This window comes from Puma concolor, chromosome D2 (assembly GCF_028749965.1).
Source record: "Puma concolor isolate L17-30 chromosome D2, mPumCon1.1.hap2, whole genome shotgun sequence".
In the NCBI taxonomy this organism is placed as follows: domain Eukaryota; kingdom Metazoa; phylum Chordata; class Mammalia; order Carnivora; family Felidae; genus Puma; species Puma concolor.
In genome coordinates this window covers 24,267,917-24,293,959 of record NC_141677.1, presented here as the reverse complement: position 1 = coordinate 24,293,959, position 26,043 = coordinate 24,267,917, and the positions used below count along the sequence as shown (strand labels likewise).

Genomic DNA, 26,043 nt, shown 5'->3' with positions numbered 1-26,043 from the left:
CCAGTAGTTGAAGATGTGCCAAGACCTGTCACTGTTCCTAAGGGGAGAATCTCAGCTCACTATATATTCAGGGAATGTCAGCAGCATCACAACTGCTTTTAGGATTCAAACTGTTCAACAGAAACTTAGAGTTTCTCTAGTTAAGTCTACGAGCTCATTAAAGAAGCTATTATAATGAAACCTTTATTATTATCTCTGTCTCTATCCATGTCTGTACACACACACACACACACACACACACACACACACACATTCAGTATCTAAAGCCTCCAGTCACAATGCTGTATTAGGAACTGGAAATCTCTGGCATAGAACAAAAGGCTTCCATTGACTACATACACAAAAAAAGCTCATTGGAAATTTTAGTTAAAATAGTAAGTAGGTAAATTTCTCCTTTTTTGGCAAATTAATGCATTACACTTTTAAATCATTCTGTTTTCAAGTTAAAAATTTAAATTTATAAGTTATGTAAAATGCTTATTTTATGAAGTCACTCATGCTTTAATTCATGTCCTTCATCCTTTAACTCATTTTATAATTTTGAAACGGCAAGTGGAGCTTATGTTACCACAAACATTTCCTTTAATCTGAAAAATGTGATTTCTGAAAAGCCACTCAACACAAATAAGCTCTAAGTAAAGCTTCTTTTTCTAAATCAGTTTAAATTACTTATATTTTAGATAGTGAGGCAGTGCTAGAGCCCTACAAAAAATGAGTGAAGAAACACTGAGTTTTGTCAATTATATGTTTTATTTTTTGTTTGAAGGGAAGAATATATATATATATATATATATATATATATATATAATAAATCTTTTCTCTTTTTGTCTTTTGGTTTTAGTGGTTTAGTGGTTCTTGGGACTCCCTTGTATTTAAAGGGAATTTGTGTAAAGGCACCGATTTCGTGTTTGTGAATTTGTGTAAAGGCACTATGAATTTACCATTAAAATTTGAGTTTTTATGGTTATGGCATAAAACTAATAAAACAATCCAAATATTGTAGCAATGTTTAATCAAAGGTAACTATCTTAAACTGATTTAATTCAAAATGTCTGGCCCTATTTTAACTTAATGGCTCTATGTCTAAGCAATAACTTAATTTTAGGCTTTTTGTTTATTCCAAGTAAAGCCAAACAATATGTACATTTGTTAGGAATAGTCTTTGGGCAACACCTGAGTTGATGTATCCCATTACAAATGATTTGGGGAACTTCTTTTGAGTACTCTATCTAAACTGTCTCTTCTTATGATTTGTGTAAATAAAAGGGAAAAATTAACTATATATCCTTTGTTTTCCTTTGTTTGTCAAAATCAACTGTTGAATGTTAAATATTTTCCACATCTATACATTTTGGATTTATTGAAATGTTTCAGAAGTGGGGCCTCTTCCAAATTCTTAGAGAATTTGAACCATAAAAGGCTTAAAAATATTTTTCAATCCCATAGGCAGTAATCTGACATGCAGGAATTTTTTTTTTAATGAATGGTGTACAGGCTTTCAAAATTAGAACTTCATGTGTGATCCATCACAGACAACATTATTTCAGTACATATAATGTGCCAGGCACTTGAGATACAAAGGAGGAATAGAAAAGGAAATAAAATTTATGGAGTATTCCATATTTTCCAGATCTCATAACTGTTATATAATTTATTTTTTATAGCACTTCTATGAGTATACAAAGTGTTATCTCATTTTCAAAGATGAGGAAACAACAGCTCATTAAGATTAAATAATTTGCTCATGATTATAAAGGCAGCAGATGGAGATGGAATTTAAACACACAGAAGGATGGAAAGAAAGGTAAATCATAAGCTGACCACTTCCATTTCATTATCAGAATAAGACATATACTCATTCATTCAATTGCTCACACAGTTGGCCTCTGATATGTGTGGACACTGGGGATCCTAAACTCAAGGGGTTTGCAGTATGGTATGTTGTACTAGATTGCAAGTGCTATGAGAGAGAAATGCCCAAGGTGCTGGAGTTCAGAAGATGGCAAACTTAATTAGCTTGTGAGTTGAGTTGCTGTCCTCTTTTTTTTTATCCTCACAACTATGAGAGGCATATATTATTCTTCTCATTTTGTGGATGAAGAAATTGAGCTTCATAGAGATTAAGAGAATTGTAAATGATGCCCAAATAGTAAGTGGCTGACTTCTGGACCAAGCTCATGTGTTAGCTTGTGTTTTCACTTTGAGCCAAACTTGAAATAGGACTCAGTAATTTTTTGTATTGGTTATCCAGATTACATCCATTAAGGCATTAGTGACCAGTGTAGATTCTACTGGAGATATTTTTAAAAGAGGATTTCATTGCAGCGCTCTTTTCTAACTGATATTATTAAAAAATCATTTAATGGTTAAAAAAGTATAAACGTGTCATAGGAAAGGCAAATGTGATCCACATCCCAAACACAGTTCTCAGCCTCACTCTCCAGCTCAGAGTTAGCCCACAGAGAACAGTCACCACAGTGACTATCATCACCAGTCATCACCAGTGATGGTACTGATTCCCTCACCAATATATTTCTTAATGCCTTAATGCCAATAATCCAAAGGACACACTCAAGAGTAATGGTTAGAAAGTGGTTAAATAGGTTATACATCATTTCCTCCTCCTGAACCATCTGAATCCTTTCTTTGCATTATAGGAGGGAAATTCTGACACATCGTTCTAATTGACTGTAGGCCACCATTGAGTTCAACCTTATAGTTAGCCAGTCTAGCAGACTAATAAAGCCACTTCTGGGTACTCAAGCCACATTGTCAAGCCCTGAATCCTGAGTAAGTGCACCTACATCAATACATTCATCCTCCTCAAGTTCTATTGTCTCATCTTTTGCTTTATCTTCTTTGTCTAATATCATGTTCCTCTGTATTGCATCCTCGCTTCCCTCTACTCTTGCCCAATAAGTTATCTGGACACCACATGTGTATCTGATCAACCCAGTTCAGAATTCCACGAAGGCTAGTTTCTGAGGCCATTCCTATTATCAATTACTCTATAGTCAGGTTCTTTAAGAAAATAGGTCACTAGCCCTGGGTAATTGATGATGGCTTAAGAAAGGGGCTATTTACAAAGATGCCAGCTGGTTTGGGAAGAAGTTACAAGGATGGTTCAGCACCCTATCCTTTCTTGTCCCTGCACCTAATGAGGGAAGAGGTTGGAGCAGTTTCCAGAATTTAGACAGAATGGCTGCACAGATAAGATAGGAATCCTATCGTTCTGTGGAGGACATACCCAACATGCATTGACCCAATAGAGAGGGAGCTGGAGGAAAGCCAGTTCAGCCTCTCCCCTCCCACTCATGCCCCTCCACTGTCCCAGCTAGAAGTCAAACCATAAAGGAGTCTACTGATAATTTCCAGAAATGTTGGCCTTTTAAGGCACAAGTAGGATAGAAAAGGGTAGAATGGATCTTAGGGGGCAAACAAAAGCTATCCAAATAATTAGGCCAAATATTTAATGTAGCATTGTCTACGGTATTACAAATGTATTTAGGAAACAGCTATGTTCAATTATAATTGCTTTTACCTAGATAGCTAATTACATTGAATAGGTGACTGCATTCATTTGTGAAAATGGAGCAATTAAATATTCAGAATTTCAGTCAAAGAGTTTATCTTAAGGTACATTTTAAGTTTTAAAAAATTTATATTTGTATCAGAGTTATGCTTATGTGCATTTAATTATCACATGACTCCAAACATTCATTACTTGACAAAGAATAATAAAGTACTTTCCTTTCTCTTTTCTCAGTTTTGGCAGTAATTTAATATGTAGTAACAGTGACCATTTTCAGAAACCATGTGTAAGCAGAGTATATATATTTGGTTAGCAGTATTTATTGTAAAAAAAAATAACATGGGGTTTTGTGTAGAAAGCATAAAGAAATTTTTAAAAAATGTAAAAGTAATTAATAACTTAAAATTTTTATAATAACATTTATATCATCTTATTTTTTTAGACTACATATTTGGAAGGTCATAAAATTAAACTATGTTCTATTTGTGTTTTAATTATTGAAACTTCTGTGGGTAACCAATATCATGGCATGCTACTTAGCTTAAAAGTGGTCTAAATAATGTCTTGCATTCAGAGTTGTCTTTGGTGCCTGTAGAGATGAAATCAAAGTCTCCACAGAGAAATTCTGGGATAGCAGTAAGCATGTGGACAATATTCCTCAGGTTTATCTTAAAATGTGGTTACATTGGGGCCTACCACCTATGGTGAATATTACATATGTTGATACCTAAAGTGCTTAGATAGTTCCTGGCATATTGTAAATGCTCAAATAATTTAGCTCCCCTTCCCCCTAAACTCTTGCCTAGTTACCTCTTATTATCCTAGATCTCCACCCAAAGATAATTAGCTCAGAGCTTTCTGTGATTCACTATTCCTCAGATTAGAGAAAGTTTTCTAATACAGGTCTTTACCGTAATCTGTATTTTTCCTGTACAGTACTTGGCTTGTAATTACATGCCTGTGGGTTGATTAAATCACTGTCCATTTCTCTTGCCTATTTAGCATTATGAGTAACTGTGTTTGTTTTGCTAACCCATGTCACAAAATGATAGCAGAAAAAATATTTGTAAACAAACTGACTTGGAGAACTGAGTGCAACATCCCAATTGTTTAATAATGGTCTTACGAAAGGTGGCAATAGACATCAATCTGAAAATTACTGACAAGACCTAAAATTGGAAATACATTTATAAGACAGTGATCTTGAACCTGTAATTGTTCCTCAGGATAAAGTGCTTGTTGAGCATTGCCCATGTGTAACTTAAATGCATACCTAACCTTGGTTCCTGAAGCCAAAGAGTGCACTGAGTCCAATATCTGCTTGGCACAGGTACCAGGTGAAGTTGTACAGTTACCAGTAGTAAGCCTTGCTTACAAAAGGCTTAGCTTCAAACACTTAAAATGCTTCTCTCTATAACTCCAGTCTGAACTAATAAAAAAATACTATTTTTCAAATGAATGATTTTTGTTTTCATTAGGCAGAAGAAATTGAAATTGGTTATATTATGAAGAGATATTTATTAAGCACCTATTATGAACAATCCAGATTGCTATATAAGCCTTTCATGGTGGAGAATTTGGTTGTTTTTACTACAATTACAGCAGGCTTCCTCAGAGTGAAGAGCCACCAGAACAGGCTGAGTGGGCTGTGTAACAGCAGCTTGACACAAGGGAGGAGAAAAATGAAAGAAGATGAAGAAATGATCATTGGAGGGGGACTGAAACATGAGGTAAGAGAAGGAGATATCAGCAATTGCTGTAGATGGAAAATATATGACTTATCTGTTGCTATGTAAATTATCCCAAATTGGCAGCTAAAAACCACAAACATTTAGAATCAACCATTCTCTGGGTCAGGATCTGGGGCTGCCTAGGCTGGGTAGTTCTGGCTCAGGGGTTATCACCAGTCAGGCTGTTGGTCAAGAATGTAATCATTTCACCTTAACCATTTCACCTTGGGGAGAATCCTCTTCCTACATTATTCATGTGGCTGTTGACAGGCTTCAGGTCCTTGCCAAGTTAACCTCTCCAGAAGCTTCCTGAGCATCCTTATGAAACAGCAGTTAAGTTTGCTTACTTCAGTGCAAATGATTCAAGAGACAGATAGCAAGAGAGTGAAAGCAAGCCTCATGGTAATCACAAGATGGAAGCCATTGTTTTTTATAGCCTTATTTTATTTTATTTTATTTTATTTTATTTTATTTTAATTGTTTTATTATGAAATTTATTGTCAAATTGGTTTCTGTACAACACCCAGTGCTCATCCCAACAAGTGCCCTCCTCAATGCCCATCACCCACCCTCCCTTCCCTCCCACTCCCCATCAACTCTCAGTTTATTCTCAGTTTTTAAGAGTCTCTTATGCTTTGGCTCTCTCTCCCACTCTAACCGCTTTTTTTTCTTTTTCTTTTTTCCTTCCCCTCCCCCACAGTCTTCTGTTAAGTTTCTCAGGATCCACATAAGAGTGAAAACATATGGTAGCTCTCTTTCTCTGTATGACTTATCTCACTTAGCATAACACTCTCCAGTTCCATCCACATCCACGTTGCTACAAAAGGCCATATTTCATTCTTTCTCATTGCCAAGTAGTATTCCATTGTGTATATAAACCACAATTTCTTTATCCATTCATCAGTTGATGGACATTTAGGCTCTTTCCATAGTTTGTATAGCCTAATTTTAGAAGTGACATCCCATCAGTTCTGCCATATTCTATTCTCTAAAAAAGAGTCATTAAATGCATCCTGCATTCAAGGAAAGGGAAATTAAGGTCCACCTCCCGAATGGAGAAGTGTTAAGGAACTTGTGCACATATATTTAAGAGTGATAGAGGAAACATGAAGGGAGAGGGAAATATCCAGATCTCTGTGTGGTACCTTATGCCTAATGTCTGTGCTGACTTTTTAATGAAAGCTTACAATACAAAGTAAGATTAACTATTTCCCTCCAGTTCCTAGGAATCAACTGCGGGGGTGTGTGTGTGTGTGTGTGTGTGTGTGTGTGTGTGTATGTGTGTGTGTGTGTGTGTATGTTTCAAAAGGCAGGGCAAGACTGAAGGGAACCCTCCTATAGTCAGATAACACACAAATTAACACTAAGGCACAACGTTTTAATGTCAAATCCCAACAGTGGTCAGTAGGAAGGGAGGATTCAGCATGGTTTATGGAAGTCAGGAATTGCTTCATAGAAGACACACAAGTTGCCTCAAATTGTAAATATTAATATGTGATATATGTTAATATATTTTGCTTTTTATGAAGAAAAGATAATTCAAGTTAGATTTTTGCTGTTTAAACGGAGCAAAAATATCTGTGTTCGTTTGTTAGTTGTGTGTGTCTTTTCCCGTCTAAAATTTTGTATCTCTTTAGTTAAAAGGCCCTAATTCTTTAAATTACTGAGTGCTGAATAAGGACTGAAAAACATTCTCTGAATAATGGATAGTTGCACCTATTTGGTTCTTCTTGAGAGAGAGAGAGAAAGAGAGAGAGAGAGAGAGAAAGACAGCGAGAGAGAGAGAGAGAGAGAGAGAGAGAGAGTCTCCACCCATAACCATTGGCATGATTCTGTGTGTACCAGCAGGCATGCAAATTGTGAAATAAGGGAAAGTAGGTTGCTGTTCCCATCTAAATTCTTATTAGTCCAAAAGCCATGCTCTGGGAGCTATGAAACTCTATATTCATCAGTTAAACTTGCCACGTTTGCTATGGTCATTAGTGCTTCAAGAAAACAAAAGAAATAAGCAATTAAAAAACACCCAACTAACCAACCAACAAACAAACAAAACTTTACCTCACCTACCCTTATATTATTTCCTTGATCTAGCACAGAGCTAGTTTGCCACAGAAAACTTTGGGGTTTTTATCCTCTTTACTCCTATAGTGTCAATGGTGCTGATGCAGCTGCATAATTTGCATAGAAAGTTGCTTGATTCTGTAGTCAGAATACCAATAAGGTGGCCTCTTTCTAAGCATGTTTATTCTCTCTTGATTGACTCTTCACTTGCATGCTTTTTTGCACAATGCACACTTACTTGCATATTCTCAGCCATCTGTCAAACACTTACCAAGATTTAAGTCTGGCCTCGTAATCAAACTTGAATGCTATGGAAACATTGGTAAATGTATGGCCCAATAGTATAGAGCTGTGACCAAAATCTTCTTCTTAAAGAAAGTAATCAATAAAAAATGTTACTCTACATACAATCTTGGTTGATTTCGTTTGATTACAGAAATTTATAACATTTAAGCCTACATTTACCAAGATAGAGCTAGCTATACATATATAGCAAATGACTTCCTAAACAACTGTAATTTTCTATCTGCACCAACTGTAGCAGTCCAACGTAATTTTGAGGCTGTAGAAAAGAATCTACTTTGTCATTTTATTAGTTATGCTGCTTAGAGTAAGACCAGCTCATCATAAATTTTGGACTTTTCTAACAAGAACAACATTTAGAAATATACTCAAGGCAAGAATAAGACAAAATAGCTTAAATTGGAATTATACTAGAAAATCCTAGAAAAATCTAGGATAGATGGCCACACACTTATAGATAACTGACTCAATCACCCATCTAATGCTTTAAACAATTTAAAAAAATCTTTCCACAAAAATCATGCAGCTGAATCAGAATATACTCAATGAAGACACAATTTATTACCTCTCAATTTATTCAATAAAATTTAATATTTGCTTTTTGTTTGCAAGGACCTGTGCTAAGAATCACTAGTATCAAAGTGTGGAAGGCATAAGCTCCTGCCTTTGCACATCTTATCCTTTCCATTTCTGGATAATCTATCATTTCAAAAGTGATTGCATATACCTAAGTCAAAATCTTCCCCCAAAATAGCCAGTTACTGGTCTTTGGTGTACCATCTGGGAGTTATACAGACAAGACAAATCTCTTTTTTATCTTGCCAGAACTTTAGATCTGGAGACAGTTATTATATCTTCTCTGAACTTTTTCTTCTTCAGAATCAGTCCTCTGGTCCTGGAAAATCCAGGTTATTTTTCTCTGAACACAGTGTGATTTGAATATGCTCCTTTTCAAATGTGGGCTGCTGAACATTATATAATCTATTTTAGACATGTCTGGACATCTTAGAAAAGAACGAAAAGATCACTTTTTCTTTAAACCAGGAGCTTGGGTTATTAATGGATTCTGCTGAGTATGTAATCACAGTACAGAGACATATTGATTTTTCTTAGACTCTGTTCATCCTGCCACTTCTTACTATCTACTGGCCAGATAGTATCTTAACAGAGTAAATCCCTGTAGCTAGAGTCCTTCTTTTCTAGGTCTTGCTGTGATCACTGTGGACATTTTGGTGATTTACATAACTCATGAATAATAAGATGCTCATCCTTGAGTAATAATTAAATTTTCATTTGCAATAGAACCTTTTGCTTTAGACAAAAAGAACACTGCCTAATCACATAAACATGAAATGCAGCTCTTCAAAATAAAACAGACATTTTCATAATGTTATGCAATCTTTTAAAGTTAAATAAGAAAGAAAAGAGAAATAATGCTGAATAAGGAAAATAAAAAGAAATAAGATAAAAGATAGTTCAAGTCTTTACTCTGAAAAAAAAGCTATATGCTATAAATACATGATAATTGCAAAAAAAAATCAGGACATACAGATAAGTGTAAAGGGAAAGCAGAGATTACCTGGTACATTATGAACATCAAATGACTATAGCTAACAATTTGGTGTATGTCCTTCAGAGCCTATTCTCTATGTGTAGACAGATGATGATGATAGATAGATAGATACATAGATAGATAGATATGGATATAAAGTTTTAAACTGCAACCACAATAAACACATTTAGGAGTCTGTTTTTTTCACTTTAAATAGTATGAATAATTTTCCATCATAAGCACAATGCTATAATGAGTACTTTGTTTTTTAGAAACGAGATTCTTTTTTAAAGTTTATTTATTTATTTTGAGAGAGAGAGAGAGAGAGAGAGAGAGAGAGAGAGAGAATCCCAAGCAGGCTCTGCACTACCTGCACAGAGTCTGATGATGCAGGGATCAATCTGTGAGATCACTGAGCCAAAACCAAGAGTCAGAGCCTTAATGGGCTGAGCCACCCAACTGCCCCGTTATATGAGTACTCTTAATAAAATGACAGAATTATATTAGAGGTACCACAAATTTTTAAAAACTTCTTTCTAATGATAGACATTTAGGTATTTCACAGTTTGGGTTCTATTTTTTTTCCCACTGTAAACAAATATATGCAGCCATCGTTCTTTCTGCTCATTGTCTGATTACCCCCTTAGGATAGACTCAAAGTACAATTGTTGGCTCAAAAGGTGAACACATTTCAAAATTTGATATATCTTGCCAAACTGCTCTCTGAAAAGTTTACCAATTTACACTCTTCCCATCAGTATATGAGAGTGTCAGTTCACCACCCTCTGACAACACAATGTGTTATCATTGTGATTTTTGAGAATCTGATAATTTTAGTTCAATTTGCATTTCTTTGAGTACTAGTGTGAATGTCTTCATATAAATTTATTGGCTTTTTACATATTTCTCTTCTAAAAACGCTTTGTGAGTTTTTCCATTAGCATGGTCACCTTTTTCTCATTGATTTATAAGAAATTACATAGAATATTAACACTAGTTTTGACTTTCTGTCATTTGTACTGCAAATTTTTTTTTTAGAATTTGTTTGATTTTTGTTTGTAGTGTTCCCCTCCCCTAAAATAGAAGTTATAAATTTTGATATTGTCGATATATTAGTGGCTGTGGTGTCTTAGAGTCTCAATTTATAATGACCATTCCCATTATACAATAAACATTCCCAAGGTGGTGCATATAAAGCAGATTCTTCATAATTAAAAATGACTAATGTAAGCATATTTCTTCTATATCAGGTTTTAGTTTCCTAGTAATGGGTTTAATGACTGAGATTTAAAAAGGTTGATTCAGATTTTTTACTTCACACACCAAAATAACATTTTCCAAATAATGTTTTGGATTTAGTTAATGAAATAAGATTTTTCTTCTTTCACATTAACTGATTCGGTAAACAATTATCAAACACTGGAGAAAAACAATAGAAAAAATAATGCCAGTTACCCTGATCTCACAGAACTATGTAATTAGTTCCCAAGATGTAGCTCTATATTTAGAAGGCATTTAATACTGATGAAATAAAACGTAAAAAGTAATGTCAGAGAAAGTATTCTTCCTTCCCTCCCTTCCTTTCCGTCCAGTCTACCCTCCCCCCTCCCTTTCTCTTTTCTTCTTTTCTTCCTTTCTTTTTCCATCTTTGATTCCTTGAGAGAAGTGTCCCTCAGGCAGAGCTGTAAGGGAATAATAGGTTTGGATTGGCAGAAAAGAGGTTGGGGAGCATTTCAGGCAGTAGGAAGAGCTTACTTCAAGGCAGCAATAAGTAGGAAACCTGCAATTATGAAAAGGCCAATCAGAGAACTGGTCACAGAGGAGCTGCGATTAATGCCAGTGGGCAAACTGATGAAGAGACTTGAGTGACAGGTTCAAGAGTTTAGGTGCCATGTGATCTGTGATGGAAACCATCTTTAAATTATGCTCTGCCATTTATCAATTATTTTACTGGAGACAGATCCCTGAATTTCTCTTAAAAGATTTATATTTAGGGAAGGATGATTAGTTTTCTGTGCTTTGGAGAAAAAGGACTAGAATGAAGTTTGATAAATTGTATACCCAAGCATCAACATTTTCTTTAAATGATAGATTCTAAAGTCAGTCACACATGCCAGGTAGAGCAGATAGAGTTATTTTAACACAACGATTTCTGATTGATTTTCTTTAGCAACACCCAATGTGAGTAGGTCAAACTACAAATTATGTCCTGTATGATTTTCCCTTCCAGCAGTTTGCTAACAGGATCATCCAACAAGAAAGAAAAAAGCCTTTCTCAAGATTAAAAATATCATCTGGATAAATTTAGATTATTTTGATAGGTACATCTCAAGGGTAAACTGAATAGAAAAAAGATATCTTTATAGCTATGCTTCAGCTGTCTTTCTCCTTTTCAAAATATGATCAGGCATGCAATGTTGTTTTTGCTGCCTTTTTTTCCCTTAAAGAGGTGTTTACATAAGTCTCATATTTTGTTTATTCAGGACACCGTAACTTTGGAGTTTAAAAAAATAAAATTTATGTTCCTATCTGGTTATTGCCACCACTCCCCACACAAAGCTAACAGTTTTTAAGTATAGTGTCATTAACCCCCATAATCTGTGTGGGTTTTGAAATAAGGAAGAAAAAAGTGTTTTCTTTATTTTGTTTTTCTTTAGGAATAAGTGCTCAGAACATGAAATTATATACAACTGACATTCACTGATTTTAGGGAGGTCTGAATTTTCTACAGTTGCTGACGTTAAGTTGTATTATTTTGGGTTATGAAACGCTGCCGAAACATGGCTCCAGGCAAGGTAACCACTTAGGTATATTTATCATTCTCTTTAAATATCTTTCTAAGTATACCATATTTATAATACTATGATTCTGCTGGAGTACCCCTTGTGCAAACAGGGCCTCCACCAGCAGCTGCACTGTCGGCACAATGCACAACCCCACTGATCACACAGACTAGAGTGTGAATGGTGCCTCCTGGAGTAGTGCAAAGGGGGCTTGTGTGAAGATGTCTGCATGATAAAGCAAAATCCTGAAACATATTAAGTATGCTGGCTTAAACGGCAAAAAAATCAAACTATATCTCTCTATTATATTTTGTAAATTAGGGAACTATCAAAGCAGTCTTATGAGGTTTTTATATTCAAACACAAATATGTTCGTGTGGGGGATATATATATATATATATATATATATATAACCTTTGAAAGTACAAATGATCCAAGATTTGATGTGTTGTCACTTTGGTAAAATTAAAATGAATAAATATTTTTAAAATGTACTATGTATACATAATTCATGATATCAATTTTATTTTCTTAGGAAAAATTTGGGATGCTATAGCACAACGCCAGATTTTTACTCTATAAATGACTTTTCAGCTAAACCTAGTTTATACTTAAAATGTGGCAGCAACACACTTGCAAAGTATTTAATTTTATGGATTGAGAGTTCACCTATTTTTTCTATTCAGTCTTTTAGTTTGTCAACACCCAGATGATCTCTCTCTGTCAATTTATTAGTATGGGAACATGTTTATATATGCCTGCACTTAATTTACAAAATGTGCCCAATACTTCTTGGGAATGTTCTAGGGAGCTCTACCTCCTTATTAGCATTTGGTGCTGTCAGTGCTCCAGCTGGCCATTCTAATAGGTGTGTAGTGCTATCCTATTGTTTTAATTTGCATTTCCCTGATGAAATATGATGTGGAACATCTTTTCATATGCTTATTTGCCATCTGTATATCTTCTTGGGAGTGGTGTGTGTTAAGGTGTTTGGAGCATTTTATAATCAGACTGTTGTCTTACTGTTGAGTTCTAAGAGTTCTTTGTATATTCTGGATCAAGTGTATTTCTTGCAAATATTTACTCCCAGCCTGTGGCTTATCTTTACATTCTCATGATATTGACTTTCCCAGAACAGAAATTTTTGATTTTAATGAGGTCCAGCTAATCAACTGTTTCTTTCATGAACTGTGCCTTAATGTTGTATCTTAAAGTCATTGCCATACCCAAGATCATCTAGGTTTTTCCCTGTCATGATCTAGGAGTTTTATAGTTTTGTGTTTTACATTTAGATCTATGGTCCACTTCAAGCTAATTTTTTATGCAGTGTAAGTTTTGTGTCTAGATTCGTTTCTTGTTCCAGCACCATTTGTTAAAAATGCTTTGTTCCATTGCATTACTTTTCTCCTTTGTCAAAGATCAATTGAGTATATTTAAAAGGGTCTATTTCTGGATTCTCTATTCTGTTCTATTAATCTATTTGCCCATTCTTTACCATTGTCACACTGTCTTGATTACTTTAGCTTTATAGTAAGTCTTGAAGTTGGATAGTGTCAGTTCTCCAACTTTCTTCTTCTTCTTCAACATTGTATTGGCTATTCTGAGCCTTTTGCATCTCCATATAAACTTTAAAATGAGTTGTTTGATATTCATAAAATAACTTTTTGAGACTTTTATTGTGATTGCATTTAATCTATACGTCAAATTGGGAAGGACAGGCATCATAACAGTAATGAGTCTTCCTATCCATGATCATAGACCATCCTTCTCCATTTATTTAGTTCTTTATTTCATTTATCAGAGTTTTGCAGTTCCACTCATATAGACCTTGTACTTATTTTTTCTAAATTTATACCTAAGTATTTTATTTTTTTGGACCTAATGTAAATGGTAAAGTGGCAAAAAGAACTACTGAAGATAGGCCTTTAGTAATGTGGTGGTGAGGTATGAGGTTAGAGAACATGTTCTATGGTTCTATGATTACATCGAACATGTTCTATAGTTCTATGATTACATCTCAGTCTTTTAGGAAGCCTGTGCCTCTGGACTGCAAATTTCACGAGAGTTTTTGCTTTTTTCTCCCTCTTTAGATGGGACAGGATGGCTAGAGTGGGTTGAAGTTGGGTGTTTGCATTTGCCCGGGTTGGTCAGACTATGATAACACCTCAGCAGGTTAGACTCTGGTTAACCCCATTCCCTTAAGTACAGGACTTGTTAAGAATAAATAAGTGATCTGGCATATTTTGATATGGTTCTTTTTCCTCTCACCCTGCCAGAAGCACAATGGGAAGGATTAATATTTACTATGGACTTCTGATCAGGCTCTGTGAGGTAAATCTCACAATAGAGTGGGGCCCCTCAGGACTGGGTCCATTTGGAGTTTTTAACTCTCAGAGTTATTGGCACTGAGCCTCCAGTGAGTAGTTCATCAATTATAGTTCAGGTTTTCCTAACTTGGCACTGGGTCCTGTGGCAGTTTCCACTCATAAGTCTGTTACAATAAGCCACAATGGTCTGTATTTGCCTATCTCTCTAATCTTGGGGGTAACCATTTGCTCTGTGTCCTTCCCTCTCATATGGATCCAAGAGTTGTTGACTTTCAGTCTGTTCAGTTTTTTACTTGTCATTAGGATAGAGTGGAGAATTCAAACTCCTTACATGCAGATGTGGAAACCAGTACTCCCACCTATGGTTTTTAGAAATTTTACTATGGAATGTTTAGATGTGGACATTTGTATTTGGAGTTCGCAGTGAATCAAATCTAAAGTGGTTTAAAGTTTGTTATTTCCAGAAAATGAACTCTTTGAATGTTGTGTCTATCTCCTCATTCTGGAATTGACTTGTTTATCTCTATGTCAGATCTTTTTCACTCTATCAATATTCTACACCTTTTACTGTGTTTATAATGATAGCTTCTGCATACCCATGCTTCATCTTAGTATTTTACTTTGACTTATCTTCCAATTTACCAATTTTCTCTTCATTCATGACTACCTGTTGTTAAACACATCTATTTGGTTATTAATTTCAATTATTATATCTTCTAATTCCAGAATTTCCATTTAGTTTTCTTAAAAATTTTTTTTTAAACTTGTATTTATTATTGAGAGACAGAGAGAGACAGAGAGAGACAGAGCATGAGCATGAGGGGCAGACAGGGAGACACAGAATCCAAAGCAGGCTCCAGGCTCTGAGCTGTCAGCACAGAGCCCGATGGGGGGGGGTGCGGGGGGGGGTGTCGGGCTCGAACTCACAAACCTGATCATGACTTGAGCGGAAGTCGGATGCTTAACTGACTGAGCCACCCAGGTGCCCCCATTTAGTATTCTTAATATTTTCTAATATTCTGCTGAAATTCACTGTCTTGTATTTTATTTTCCAGAATATTTCTTATTTCTTAAGCATAATTATTTTACAGTATATGGCTAATAACTCCATTATCTGAAACACTTATGGGTCTGTTTCTATTTCTGTGTGCCTCATACTTTTACTGAGTGATAGACACTGGTAACAAAAACAGTTGGTATTATTTGAAGTGTAGCATGAGTTTGTTTTACTTACAGACGAGGTTAACAGCACTATACATGGATAATCTTAAATTTACCAAAAACTGAGATAACTTGAAGCTGAGGTTCAGTTTATGTGAAGGCTGATTTTTTAAAGTATGGTCCTTTGGAGTCCCAACATGCAACCTGTGGGATTTGTTATATTTCCCTTCTCCTCCAGTTTTTGTTCTAACACCAAACCATTTCAGGCTCACTTGTTGAGCTCCAATTGTTTTGAGTTTTGCTAGCTCCAATACCTTCAAACATTTTAAGTCTTAAAAAAAACTTGTCCAGCTTTTCTAGTTGTTCTCAGTGGAAGTATTGGGGCAAATTATAATTTGTCATTATAGGATATGTCTATTGTTATAGGAAATAGATTTGTTAATAGGTTAGACTCATTTTCCAGTTTGGGGTGAGGTAGAAATCTAGCTTTTTAAATGAAACACATAGCCAATTATCCTGACTGGTTTTAAATGCCACCTTTCTAAATACTTGTATATGTTGTATACTAGAAATACACATATGCATGGGTTTAATGATAAATTTCACATTGAAGGAAAACTAAACTATCATATATAAACTATATAATCAACCAAATGCTAATGGTGATGATGATGATAATGAAGGAGGAGGTGAAGGATGGGGAGGAGGAGAAGAAAAGAAGGAAGAAAGGACAAGAAGGAGAAGGAGGAAAAGGAGAAGGCATTGCCATATCATATTCTAAAACAGTCTATAAAGTTATGGTAGTTAAAATAATATGGTATTAAGACAGGGACTGGCAAACAGAACAATGAGAACACTGGTCAAAGATGAGACAACTTGAGGATTAATAAGAATGGTAATTAAAATGGATCAAAATGCAAATAAAAATGTGTGCTATTAAGTCAAAGTCTATATTAGTTTCCTATTCCTGCTATAGCAAATTACCACAAACTTGATGGCTTAAAACAATGCAGATTTATTTATTTTACAGTTATGGATATGAGAAGTTCTCAACTTAGCATATTGACAGGGCTGCATTCATTCTAGAGGCTCTAGAGGAGAATGTTTCCTTGCCTTATCCATCCCCTAGAGGCCACCTTAATTCCTTGGTTCCTGGTCTTTTCTTCCATTTTTAAGGCCATCAGTAGCACCTTTAAACTTCTCTCCTTTGTCTCTGACTCTGACTTCCCTTTTTCCCTTTCTCTCTTATAAGAAAGTTTATGATTACACTGAGCCCACTTAGATAATCCAGGATAATATCCCCCTCTCAAATCCTTTAATTTAGTCAATCTGCAATGTCCCTTTTGCCATGTAAGGTTATAAATTCAGAGGTCCTGAATTTATTGAATTAGCATGCAAGCATCTTGAAGTGGTGGGGGCATCAGTCAGTCTACCACAAGTACTTTTGGAGGATATTAAAAATCCAACTTATTATTCTGAAAACTATTAAAGAAAGGAGAAGAATCTAGCACTCATCCTGTCTTTTCTATATGAACTGTATCTCAGTTGAATCAAATAATTGAAGAGTGGAAGTTTCTATTCATAGAAATATCCAGCCCATAAATGAAAAAAAGCATGATGACATAGAATATCACCATTTTTTAACCCTTAATGAAATAATAGATCTAGGTAATAATGGTCAGTGGTTGCTAACATCACAAAAAAGAGAAAACCAGACATTATTTGCTTCCTAATATAAATATACAAAACCACCTATAAATTCTTCTTGCTAAACATCTGAACTGAAGTCTAGCCAGTCTTCTGACATTTAACTACCCATTTGCTAGAAACATGGAAGGTAGAGAAATGTTAAGAATACCACAGGAATGCAATTGTGAAAGTAGCTGTGGAAAATTCTATAGGATAGAAGATGTGGATACTTCAACAAACAAATTACAAAGAAATTAAAAAATGCAAATAGTGAGCCTATAAACTTAAAATGACTTAAGAATCTAATTGCAACATAGGTATTTTATTTGGGTGTTATTTCAAACAAACAAACATAGAAACAAACAAAGTGATACATAAATAAAACACAAATACACACCAGTTATAAGATAATCAGGGGCTTTTGAACATTGGCTGCACAACTGATGATATTGAAGAGTTACTTTAAATTCATTATATTTTAGAGTCACATATTAAAATACTTAACTATTATGGCCATAAGCTCACGTATGAGAGTTAATATCTAATTCCTTCTATTTTATATATGATTGAAATGTTCCACAACAACAACAAAAAAATTGAAGAATTACTTGGTAAAGAGACACCATAATCATAGCACTATGACTGTGATTACTCTGAGTTTATAGGTTAATTTGAAATGACATGATATCTTCATAAAACTGAGTCTTCTAAACTGGAAACATGTTTTACGTTCCATTTACTCAGAATGAAAAAAAAATATCTTTACTAAAACTACTCAATTTTTTTTTGTATAATTCTTTAAAATTTTTGTTAGGTTCATTTATAAAAATGTTATGGTTTTTATTTTTATCAATGTGATCCTTTTCTATTGGGTTATTACTAACATAATAAGAAAATATTTTCTTAATGATGGTTTTATATCATACCATCTGCAAACAATGAAAGCTTTGTGTCTTGTTGTCAATACTTATCTTTTCTTCTATTTCTGACTTCTTTTTTGTTTTACTACATTGGCTAGGAGCTAAAAAGCAATGTTGGTAATAATAATTAGCCTTGTCTTGTTCCTGATGGGTATTTTAACGTTTTCATTAAGATATTTGTAGAGAGTTTTTTGTGTTGGTATATTCTGAGTTAAGAATAATTATTTTTTTTTAAAGAGTGTAATTCTATATTACTGAAAATTGAAGTCTACTTAAAGTGAAAAATGAGTGTCTAATTTTATCAAATACTTTACCATATCTATGGAGATGGTCACTTGGTTTTTCTTCCCTTAATCTGATAATGTACAGAATTACATTAACAGATATCTCAGTGTTAAATAATCCTTAAATATGTGGAATATATCCTATTTGAAGACCCAATCCTCTGCTATATTTCACTTCCTAATATTTTATTTAAGATTGTTGCATCTATTTTCATACCTGAGATTGCCCATAACTTTTATTCTTTTTTACTTTTGGTTATAATTCATTACCAATTCATGGAATAAGTTGAAACATTCTCAGAATTATACTAACTTCAAAGAATGAGTTGAAAGTTCTCCATCTCCTTCTATCCTCTATCACAATTTACATAAAAGGGAATGATCTACTTTAGAAATTTTGGTGAAACTAGCCTGTAAAATTGTCTAGGTCTGATGCCACTTTTACATTTGGATTTTGCAATATGTTACATAATTATCATTCTACTAAGATCATCAATATTCTTTTAAGTAAATATTGGTATAGTTCCGAGTATTGTTTTTTTGTAGATTTTCAAACCTATCAACATGAAATTGTACCTGATATCGTAATAAGAGTTTTCAAATCTTATTTTAAATCTCCAAGATCTCTATTAGCTAATTTTTCAAGAATACAGCAACCTTTAAAACTCTCTTAAGACTATTAATCGGACTTCAAGTCTTCTACCACTTGCTCTATCAACTCTGTTCCTTAGCTATTCTTTGATTTGTTCATAGAGTTTCATGTCTATCTATGATTTTGCTTTCCTCAACTGCTTGGTGATTTGGGGCTGCTATTTAAAATCTTTACATTAGATAATCCTTGTTCACTTGCCTGGCGATGTTTGTGTGCCATAGCTTGCCACTAGAGACTGTAGGAGAGGGGCAAATAATAATGGTAGCTAGATGCACCAGTAGGTTATATTTAGGGTATATTCATGATCTCTCCTGGAAACCTCAGAACTGCTCTCCTCTTCGGTGTCAATGTCCACAGTGGTTTCTTCAGTTTTGGGGAAAATGCTATGGAGTCCCTGTGCTTTGCACAGGCAGCAGAAGTGAAGGAGCTGAATGGCGCAGTTGCTCTGAAAGCAGTTCCCTACATGCTTTTGGCTTTTTTCCCTCTAAAGCTTTTCCTATTTCTGTATCAATTGAGCATGCCTAAGGAAACTTCACTAACTCTGTAGCATCTTCTTTGTGCATACAGGGCTGTGGTTTCATCTAACCAGAAATCTATAATTTTACATGTCATAAAATCTTTTATCCATAGCATTGTGGATTTTGAAATTTTTGGCCTCGCATGGGATTTTGGATGGAAGAGTTGTACATGTCGGCTTAATTCACTCTTTTGATAAAATCACTCATCCCTCTTGCAAAGACTCTCTCTGTTTCTTTTGGGGATTTCTTTATCCTCTGTCACCCACTCAATAAGTTCTACTTTAGTCTTCGGGTAGCATTACTCCACTCCTCTGGCCACAGTAGTTAATCAAGGGTGGACACGTGGCATAAACATAGCCAATAATGTTAACACTGTGAGGAATATTTCCCCTTTTTCCTAGATGTGCTAAACCAGAGCTGCTTCTATCAGGTCTCCCACCAGTTGGGAGGAAGACTGTCTGCAGTAGAGGGGAACGAGACCAAAGCAAAAAGAATCAGAGATGAAAAACATCTAAGAGAGATGAAAGATTGAGATATATGCGTGTATACACATATACTCTTAACTACATTGTTTGACTACAGTTAACCTCTGTCCAGCTCACCCCTGTATTTACCAGTTAGTGATCACGTAATACACCTTTCCTTTTTTTAATTGGTTGAACTATTTTGAGTGGAATTTCTTTCACTGCACCAAAAAACTTACAATACACTGACTATCTCATTCACAACCTTCAGATTTCCTCTTAGATTTCACTTGTTCCTAGAAACCCCTATAAACTTAAATCTACAAGTTAGGTGTTCCTCTTTGTCTTCTATTTGTTCCCAGAGGATCATAATATTTGGGGCCCTATACTATAATGAATTATTTAATCACCTCTCTCCTCTCATTAGACAGTCAACCCCTTGAGGACAAGAATTGTTGCTTATCACTGTGTATCTCTGGAAGTTAGCACAAAACCCACAATGTCATAGGAACTGGGTCACATGTTGAATGAATAAATAAATAACTTATAGTTGTATCATTTAGTAGATGCCTTGTGCTAAATACCTGAGTAGAACCATGACTTTGGGTATCTGCTATGAGTTTTTGATCATCACCATTGCTAATACCTGAAAGTATTCTTTTTGTGTGCAATTATTAAATGTTATTTGTGGTTTTCAGGTAACAAAAGAAAGAACATAGCAGTTTCCAGATTTCTCCCTGGATGGGGCCTTAGGCCAAGGAAGGATATAGATCATATCCCCTAAGGAGAGTCTGTTTCCCTTACAATTCTTATGTCAGAGGATCTGTGAGCTAATTGCATTGTCAAAACAAGTCTTGGTGAGCTGGCTTAAACGACTGAAAGGCAGTCCTCATCTCTTTAAAGTGAGTGAAACTCATACACTTCATCCTCTCAGGTGGCTACAGCCACAGGTATTTGCTGCCTCCATTCTGTCATTATCCTGGTTCGTTCTGGTTGCTTACTACCTTTTCAACGTATATGATCTGTGAACCACTGAATGAACTACAAAACATGTCGTTTATAGAACTCTATCTATCAGAAATATTCCTACATTATGCAGGATCTCAGGTCAAGAATAATAATTTACTGAAAATGTGCCTCTATGATCTAAGCACAACATGAAATTTTTTGAAAAAGGTGAGTAGAGATTAGCCAGAAACAATTGCTAAATGCAAAAACCAATTCCTTTAAACTAAAACCCAAGAAAAGTATGAGTATGACTTATTTATGTCCTATTAACACTTAAATTAATATTTAACAATTATTCATAGAGGGGATTTATATGTTTTGTTATAATTGCCTATCCACAATTAAGAGAGAAACTAAATTTTGTCAGTGTTCTTTAACTTGAACACCAGCCTGAGAGTTAAACTTGGAACATTTATGCAGTTGTTGTGTGGACCTTGTTTGCTCTCAGAGCACTGAGGTCAGCATGAATAATCACATTAACAGGGCAGGCCTCTGCATCTTGTATGAAAGGTTGTTAATTAAAAAACAGATATTAGCACCAAGGGTTATCAGACACTTCAACAATGTCATTAAATATTATAGTATAATACCTGCTTTGGTTAATCCTTTAAAATTCCAAGAGTGGCCTAATTCCTGAAGACCCAAAATCCCTTCATTAAAGATTATTTTTTATAACTCTGGTCAGCTTGGAGAAAATGTAAATGACAAAGGAAAATAAAAGCGCCAATCCCAGTCTACTGTCTCCATTTTATCTTTCCATAAGCATAAATGTCACCTAAATATATCCTTACAACAAAGAAGAAAGGCACGATTGTGCAACTAACAAAGAGAAAAGGGAGTTCAAATTCCTTTATGAAACTTTTTCTTGATGATTCTAAGTATCTGCTTATGCTACTGGCAAAGCCATTATCATTTTCCCAAAGTTTTGCTGAATAAATGATATAGCGTTGTATTCTAAACTGATAATTTTTGCACCTGTTGCACTATATGATGTAATTCTCTCATGGAAATGTTGTCAGTGAAACTTTGCCAAGTGACACCTAATTTAAGCTCGTATGAGGAGACCACAAAGAAGAAATTTTAGAGAAGTTAAAGGCACAAAGGGCTCCTTGTTTTCCTTCAATTAACTTAAAAGGCCCACATGAGAACAAGTACTCAAATGGAAGATGAGTAACAGTGACTGAGGTGTTTATGAAGTAGGCATTTTATTAAATCCAGAACAACAGCACCCTGGCAGATATAATAGTTGGCACATTCCACCTGGTGCTTAGTATCAAGAAATTAAAAAGATAACATAAATATCCCTTTATTCACCATTTATGTGATTTAATTTTTTTTAATTCTTATTATTTTTTAAGAGAAAGAGAGAGGGAGGCAGAGTGTGAGTGGGGGAGGGACAGGGAGAGAGGGACACACAGAATCCAAAGCAGGCTCCAGGCTCTGAGCTGTCAGCACTGAGTCCAAGGCGGGGCTCGAACCCATGGACCGCGAGATCATGACCTGAGCCCAAATCCAACGCCCAACCTACTGAGCCACCCAGGAACCCCTATTCATTGTTTATTTGTAACCATGGCCACTCCTATGTCTGATACTTCTGGGCAACATAGACTTCTCAAGTAGTTGGGAACCTAAGGAGCACTTTTTATGGCACCTTTAGCCTCCTTAAGATGTTTTCTTACCTCGGATTAATTTGTAGCAATTATGAACATGTAATTATACGTAAAGCTGTTCCAAAATATCTTAAGGTAGACCATTTATTGTAGAAATGCTATTGTATTCAATGTCACTGAAGCACTTATGTAGTATTAATTGAGGGGCCACTATGGTTCATTCTACACTATGCTTTGGTAGAAAGGCATCACCTCATCCTTGCCTTCAAGGAAATTACAGTTGAGTTGTGCTGACTATATCAATCCACAAAAAATAATTAGAAAACCATATAGCACAGTGCATATTTATGTGCTTATACGTGTAAAAAGAGTAGCCAATATTCAGCAGAAAGAGATCAACCAGAATAAAATAATAGAATGTGATTAAAGAGTTTGTCTAAACTTTTCCTTTGAGATGTGATGCAATTAAGGAAGGTTTGCTTCATTGAGGAAGTGGGATTTGAATTAGACCTTAAAAATGATTAGATTGAAAAAATGCGATATTAGAAGAGATTTAACTGAATTAATTTATCTCACTTTTCCCAATTTTCTTTGTATGAAGACATACATAACCTGTTCAGCTTTTCTTTGTCAAATAATCCATAAATACATAAAGTATATGTGATTAACAATGCCTTTAATGCGAAAAGACAGCTTATTTTCTTAATCCAACGCTCGCTTTATGTAATTATTCTTTTTGCAAACTACTAGTTGGTTATATTAACACTCGAGTAATCTTGACAAGAAGTTGCTTTAAGCAGTTAAAGATCCAGATGCCGATCAGCATGCATTAAGTGATTCAGCTTAATTGGTTCCATCTAGATAAATTACTTACCTCAGTTCCTATCACAATTTCTTCCCTGGTAGCGTAGAATAGAAACTCATATAGCTTGTAGTGTTGAAATAAGCTGAAATACAAAATAAATGTGCAACTCTGATAAATTTATTTTAGGAAAGAAAGCAAATATGTAAGAGTATTTATGAAAGGGAAATTGTTCATATTGAGCAAGACATTAAATACTAACATGGAGTGAGCTACCTGTTTTATTCCAAATGAATTGTCCAGAAATGGTAAAAAACTAAAGATTTACTTTTTTGAGACGTTGACAGTATAACACAGTACCGAATATAAGATCAGTCAATTAATCTGTGATAAATGGATAGGTTTGGGATAAGGGAGCAATTAGATTGCTTCTGGGCTTTTCTTGGCTGGCAATCAAATAATGCAGTGTCCCTAAACAACACCAAACTTCACATTATTTTTCATGTTTTGCTTTAAACTGGAGTCAGTTTCCTCTGGAATGAACGGACTGAAATCTATAATCTACATCTGTATTATTTACTTCTCACATTCTCAAACTGATTCAAGATTAAATTAATCTCTGATAACACCTGAAAATGATGCAGCATGTACTGGAATCCATTTAGGAGTTGTCTGATTTTCCTGTAGAATATTTGTTCACACGTCAAAGAGAGGAATTAATATAAGAAAGGTAATTTCTTCAATTTTTACCCTAAAGAGCAGGTGGTCAGTGTCTAAAAACCATGAAGAGCTAAAGAATAGGAGCCTCTTAAAACAAGTATTTCTGGTAAGTTTAAAGATCTCAGCAATGTGTTATTGAGAGTTAAAAATTTACTGAAGGGCTGATTTCTAATATCCTGTTTGTGATAATATTTGAATTTTCTAATTCTTTTTCTGCTGGTTGGGAAAATTAATAGACTCATAATACAGCAAAATGCCCAAGAACAAAAAAATTGTCTTACTGGTTTCTCTTTCACTCTGGTGCCTTTTGCTATTCAAGAAAATTGATTTTAATATAACTTAGAAATTAACATTTGCAAAATGTAGCTACAGAGCATGTATAATAATGGCTTCTCCTGAATGCTGTAATGGATCAAAGTTTCAATTCATTTGAAATCAATGAAGAAATCCTCAGGCAGCTGGGTCTCTCTGAGTTATATCAGCAGTTGATTTCACTACTAACACAATCCATTAAAAAGTGATGGGTATGCAGACTCAGTCATGGTATTATTATTCTTTTTTTTTTTTGAGGCGGGGTGGGGGGACCTCGTACATTCAAATTATTCCTCAACACTCAGAAAACTAACTTAGCTTTTGACATTACTTTGATTTGTTGGCTAGAAAATACATCAAGATTAGTGAAGTTTGATGATTCAATGAAGCAAAATAAATTCAAATTCTCCTTTCCTTACATTGCTTACCTAGAGAAAGCTTTAAGGTTAAAAATATTACACTGGCAATAACTGATTGAGTAGAAAAAATAAAGACTGTAGAGTATTTGGAAACAACTTGGCTTCTTCTTTGTGAATTAGTGTAAAATTTTTCTTCCATCTTATGTTACACAAAGAAGTTAATTCATAAATCTTCCTTCCTGCAATTTTATAATCTTTCAGCCTCACTCTTCTCATTGCATATAGGAATTAGATTGTCTCATGTCAAAGGGGAAATTAACTTCTCACAATGAAAATAAAATGCATGACTTGGATGCAGTGGTCAAAGAAGCGAGCTGGGGCAAGACCAGGACTAGGGTAAGATAGATGAGAGGAGGAAGGCACCTAACGAGGCACTTTTCAGGGGTGGGTCAAGTTGCCTCCATTGCTTCGCTCTGGTCCCCATCTTGGTTGGGGTCTGTAACTTTACCAGGGAACTATTAGGTAACTTCCTCTGGGAGTGAAGTGACACCTCTGTTATGGGAATACATTTCCTCCCTCTTCCTTTGGAAGAAAGACTTCCAGCTGACTCAAGCCCCTAGACTATTTTGTCAAATACCTTGTCATAGTTCTAAATCAAAGGGAGAATCCTAAGAAATAAAATGGGTCAAGACATCTGGGCTCAATGCCAGGAAGTATACCCTGTTGTGTACAGAGGGGCAGTGTTGATTTTCTTATATTGAGTAAATGCCTATGCACATTACCTTCACCTAATTTCCAAGGAATAGGTAGAATACACAATGACAGAAGTGTAGTGGGACCAGATATATCTAAGTGATGTCTTATATTAAAAAGCTGCAGTAGCATTTATATGTATATGTATATGTATATGTATATGTATATGCATATGCATATGTATATCATATGTATATGATGGAATATACAATTTATATTCTATTAACAGTATCAAACAAAATTCCAATTTTATTGCTAGTTAAGTTTCACGTGGTATGGGTCATGTTCTAAAAACTACTCTTCCTGAATTGACGAGGGCTTACATTGGTTGAGTAAATTTAATATCAGATTAAATTGAAACATGCTTACACTATATAAAACTTATAATATGAGTTAGCTTCATATTTATAAAACTTCTTTGTAGTCATTAAAATGAAAAATATTATATGGTTTCATTGCCATTAAATGTATATATGTGGACCTATGAGGCATTCTAAATAGGT

The 26,043-nt window shown here is 34.8% G+C and overlaps 1 protein-coding gene across 3 annotated transcripts in view; it reads right to left on the bottom strand.

The window, feature by feature from the left end:
• The window catches only part of CABCOCO1 (ciliary associated calcium binding coiled-coil 1), a 118,842-nt gene that overhangs the window by 60,314 nt on the left and 32,485 nt on the right, over positions 1-26,043 (bottom strand). For all 3 annotated transcript variants that reach the window (XR_015241617.1, XM_086679798.1, XM_086679799.1), the window contains one exon: positions 23,469-23,541. Coding sequence is in view for 2 of the 3 variants with exons in the window: in XM_086679798.1 (XP_086535924.1) it covers positions 23,469-23,541 (73 nt within the window). In the remaining variant the exon portion in view is untranslated. The remainder of the gene's footprint in view (positions 1-23,468; positions 23,542-26,043) is intronic.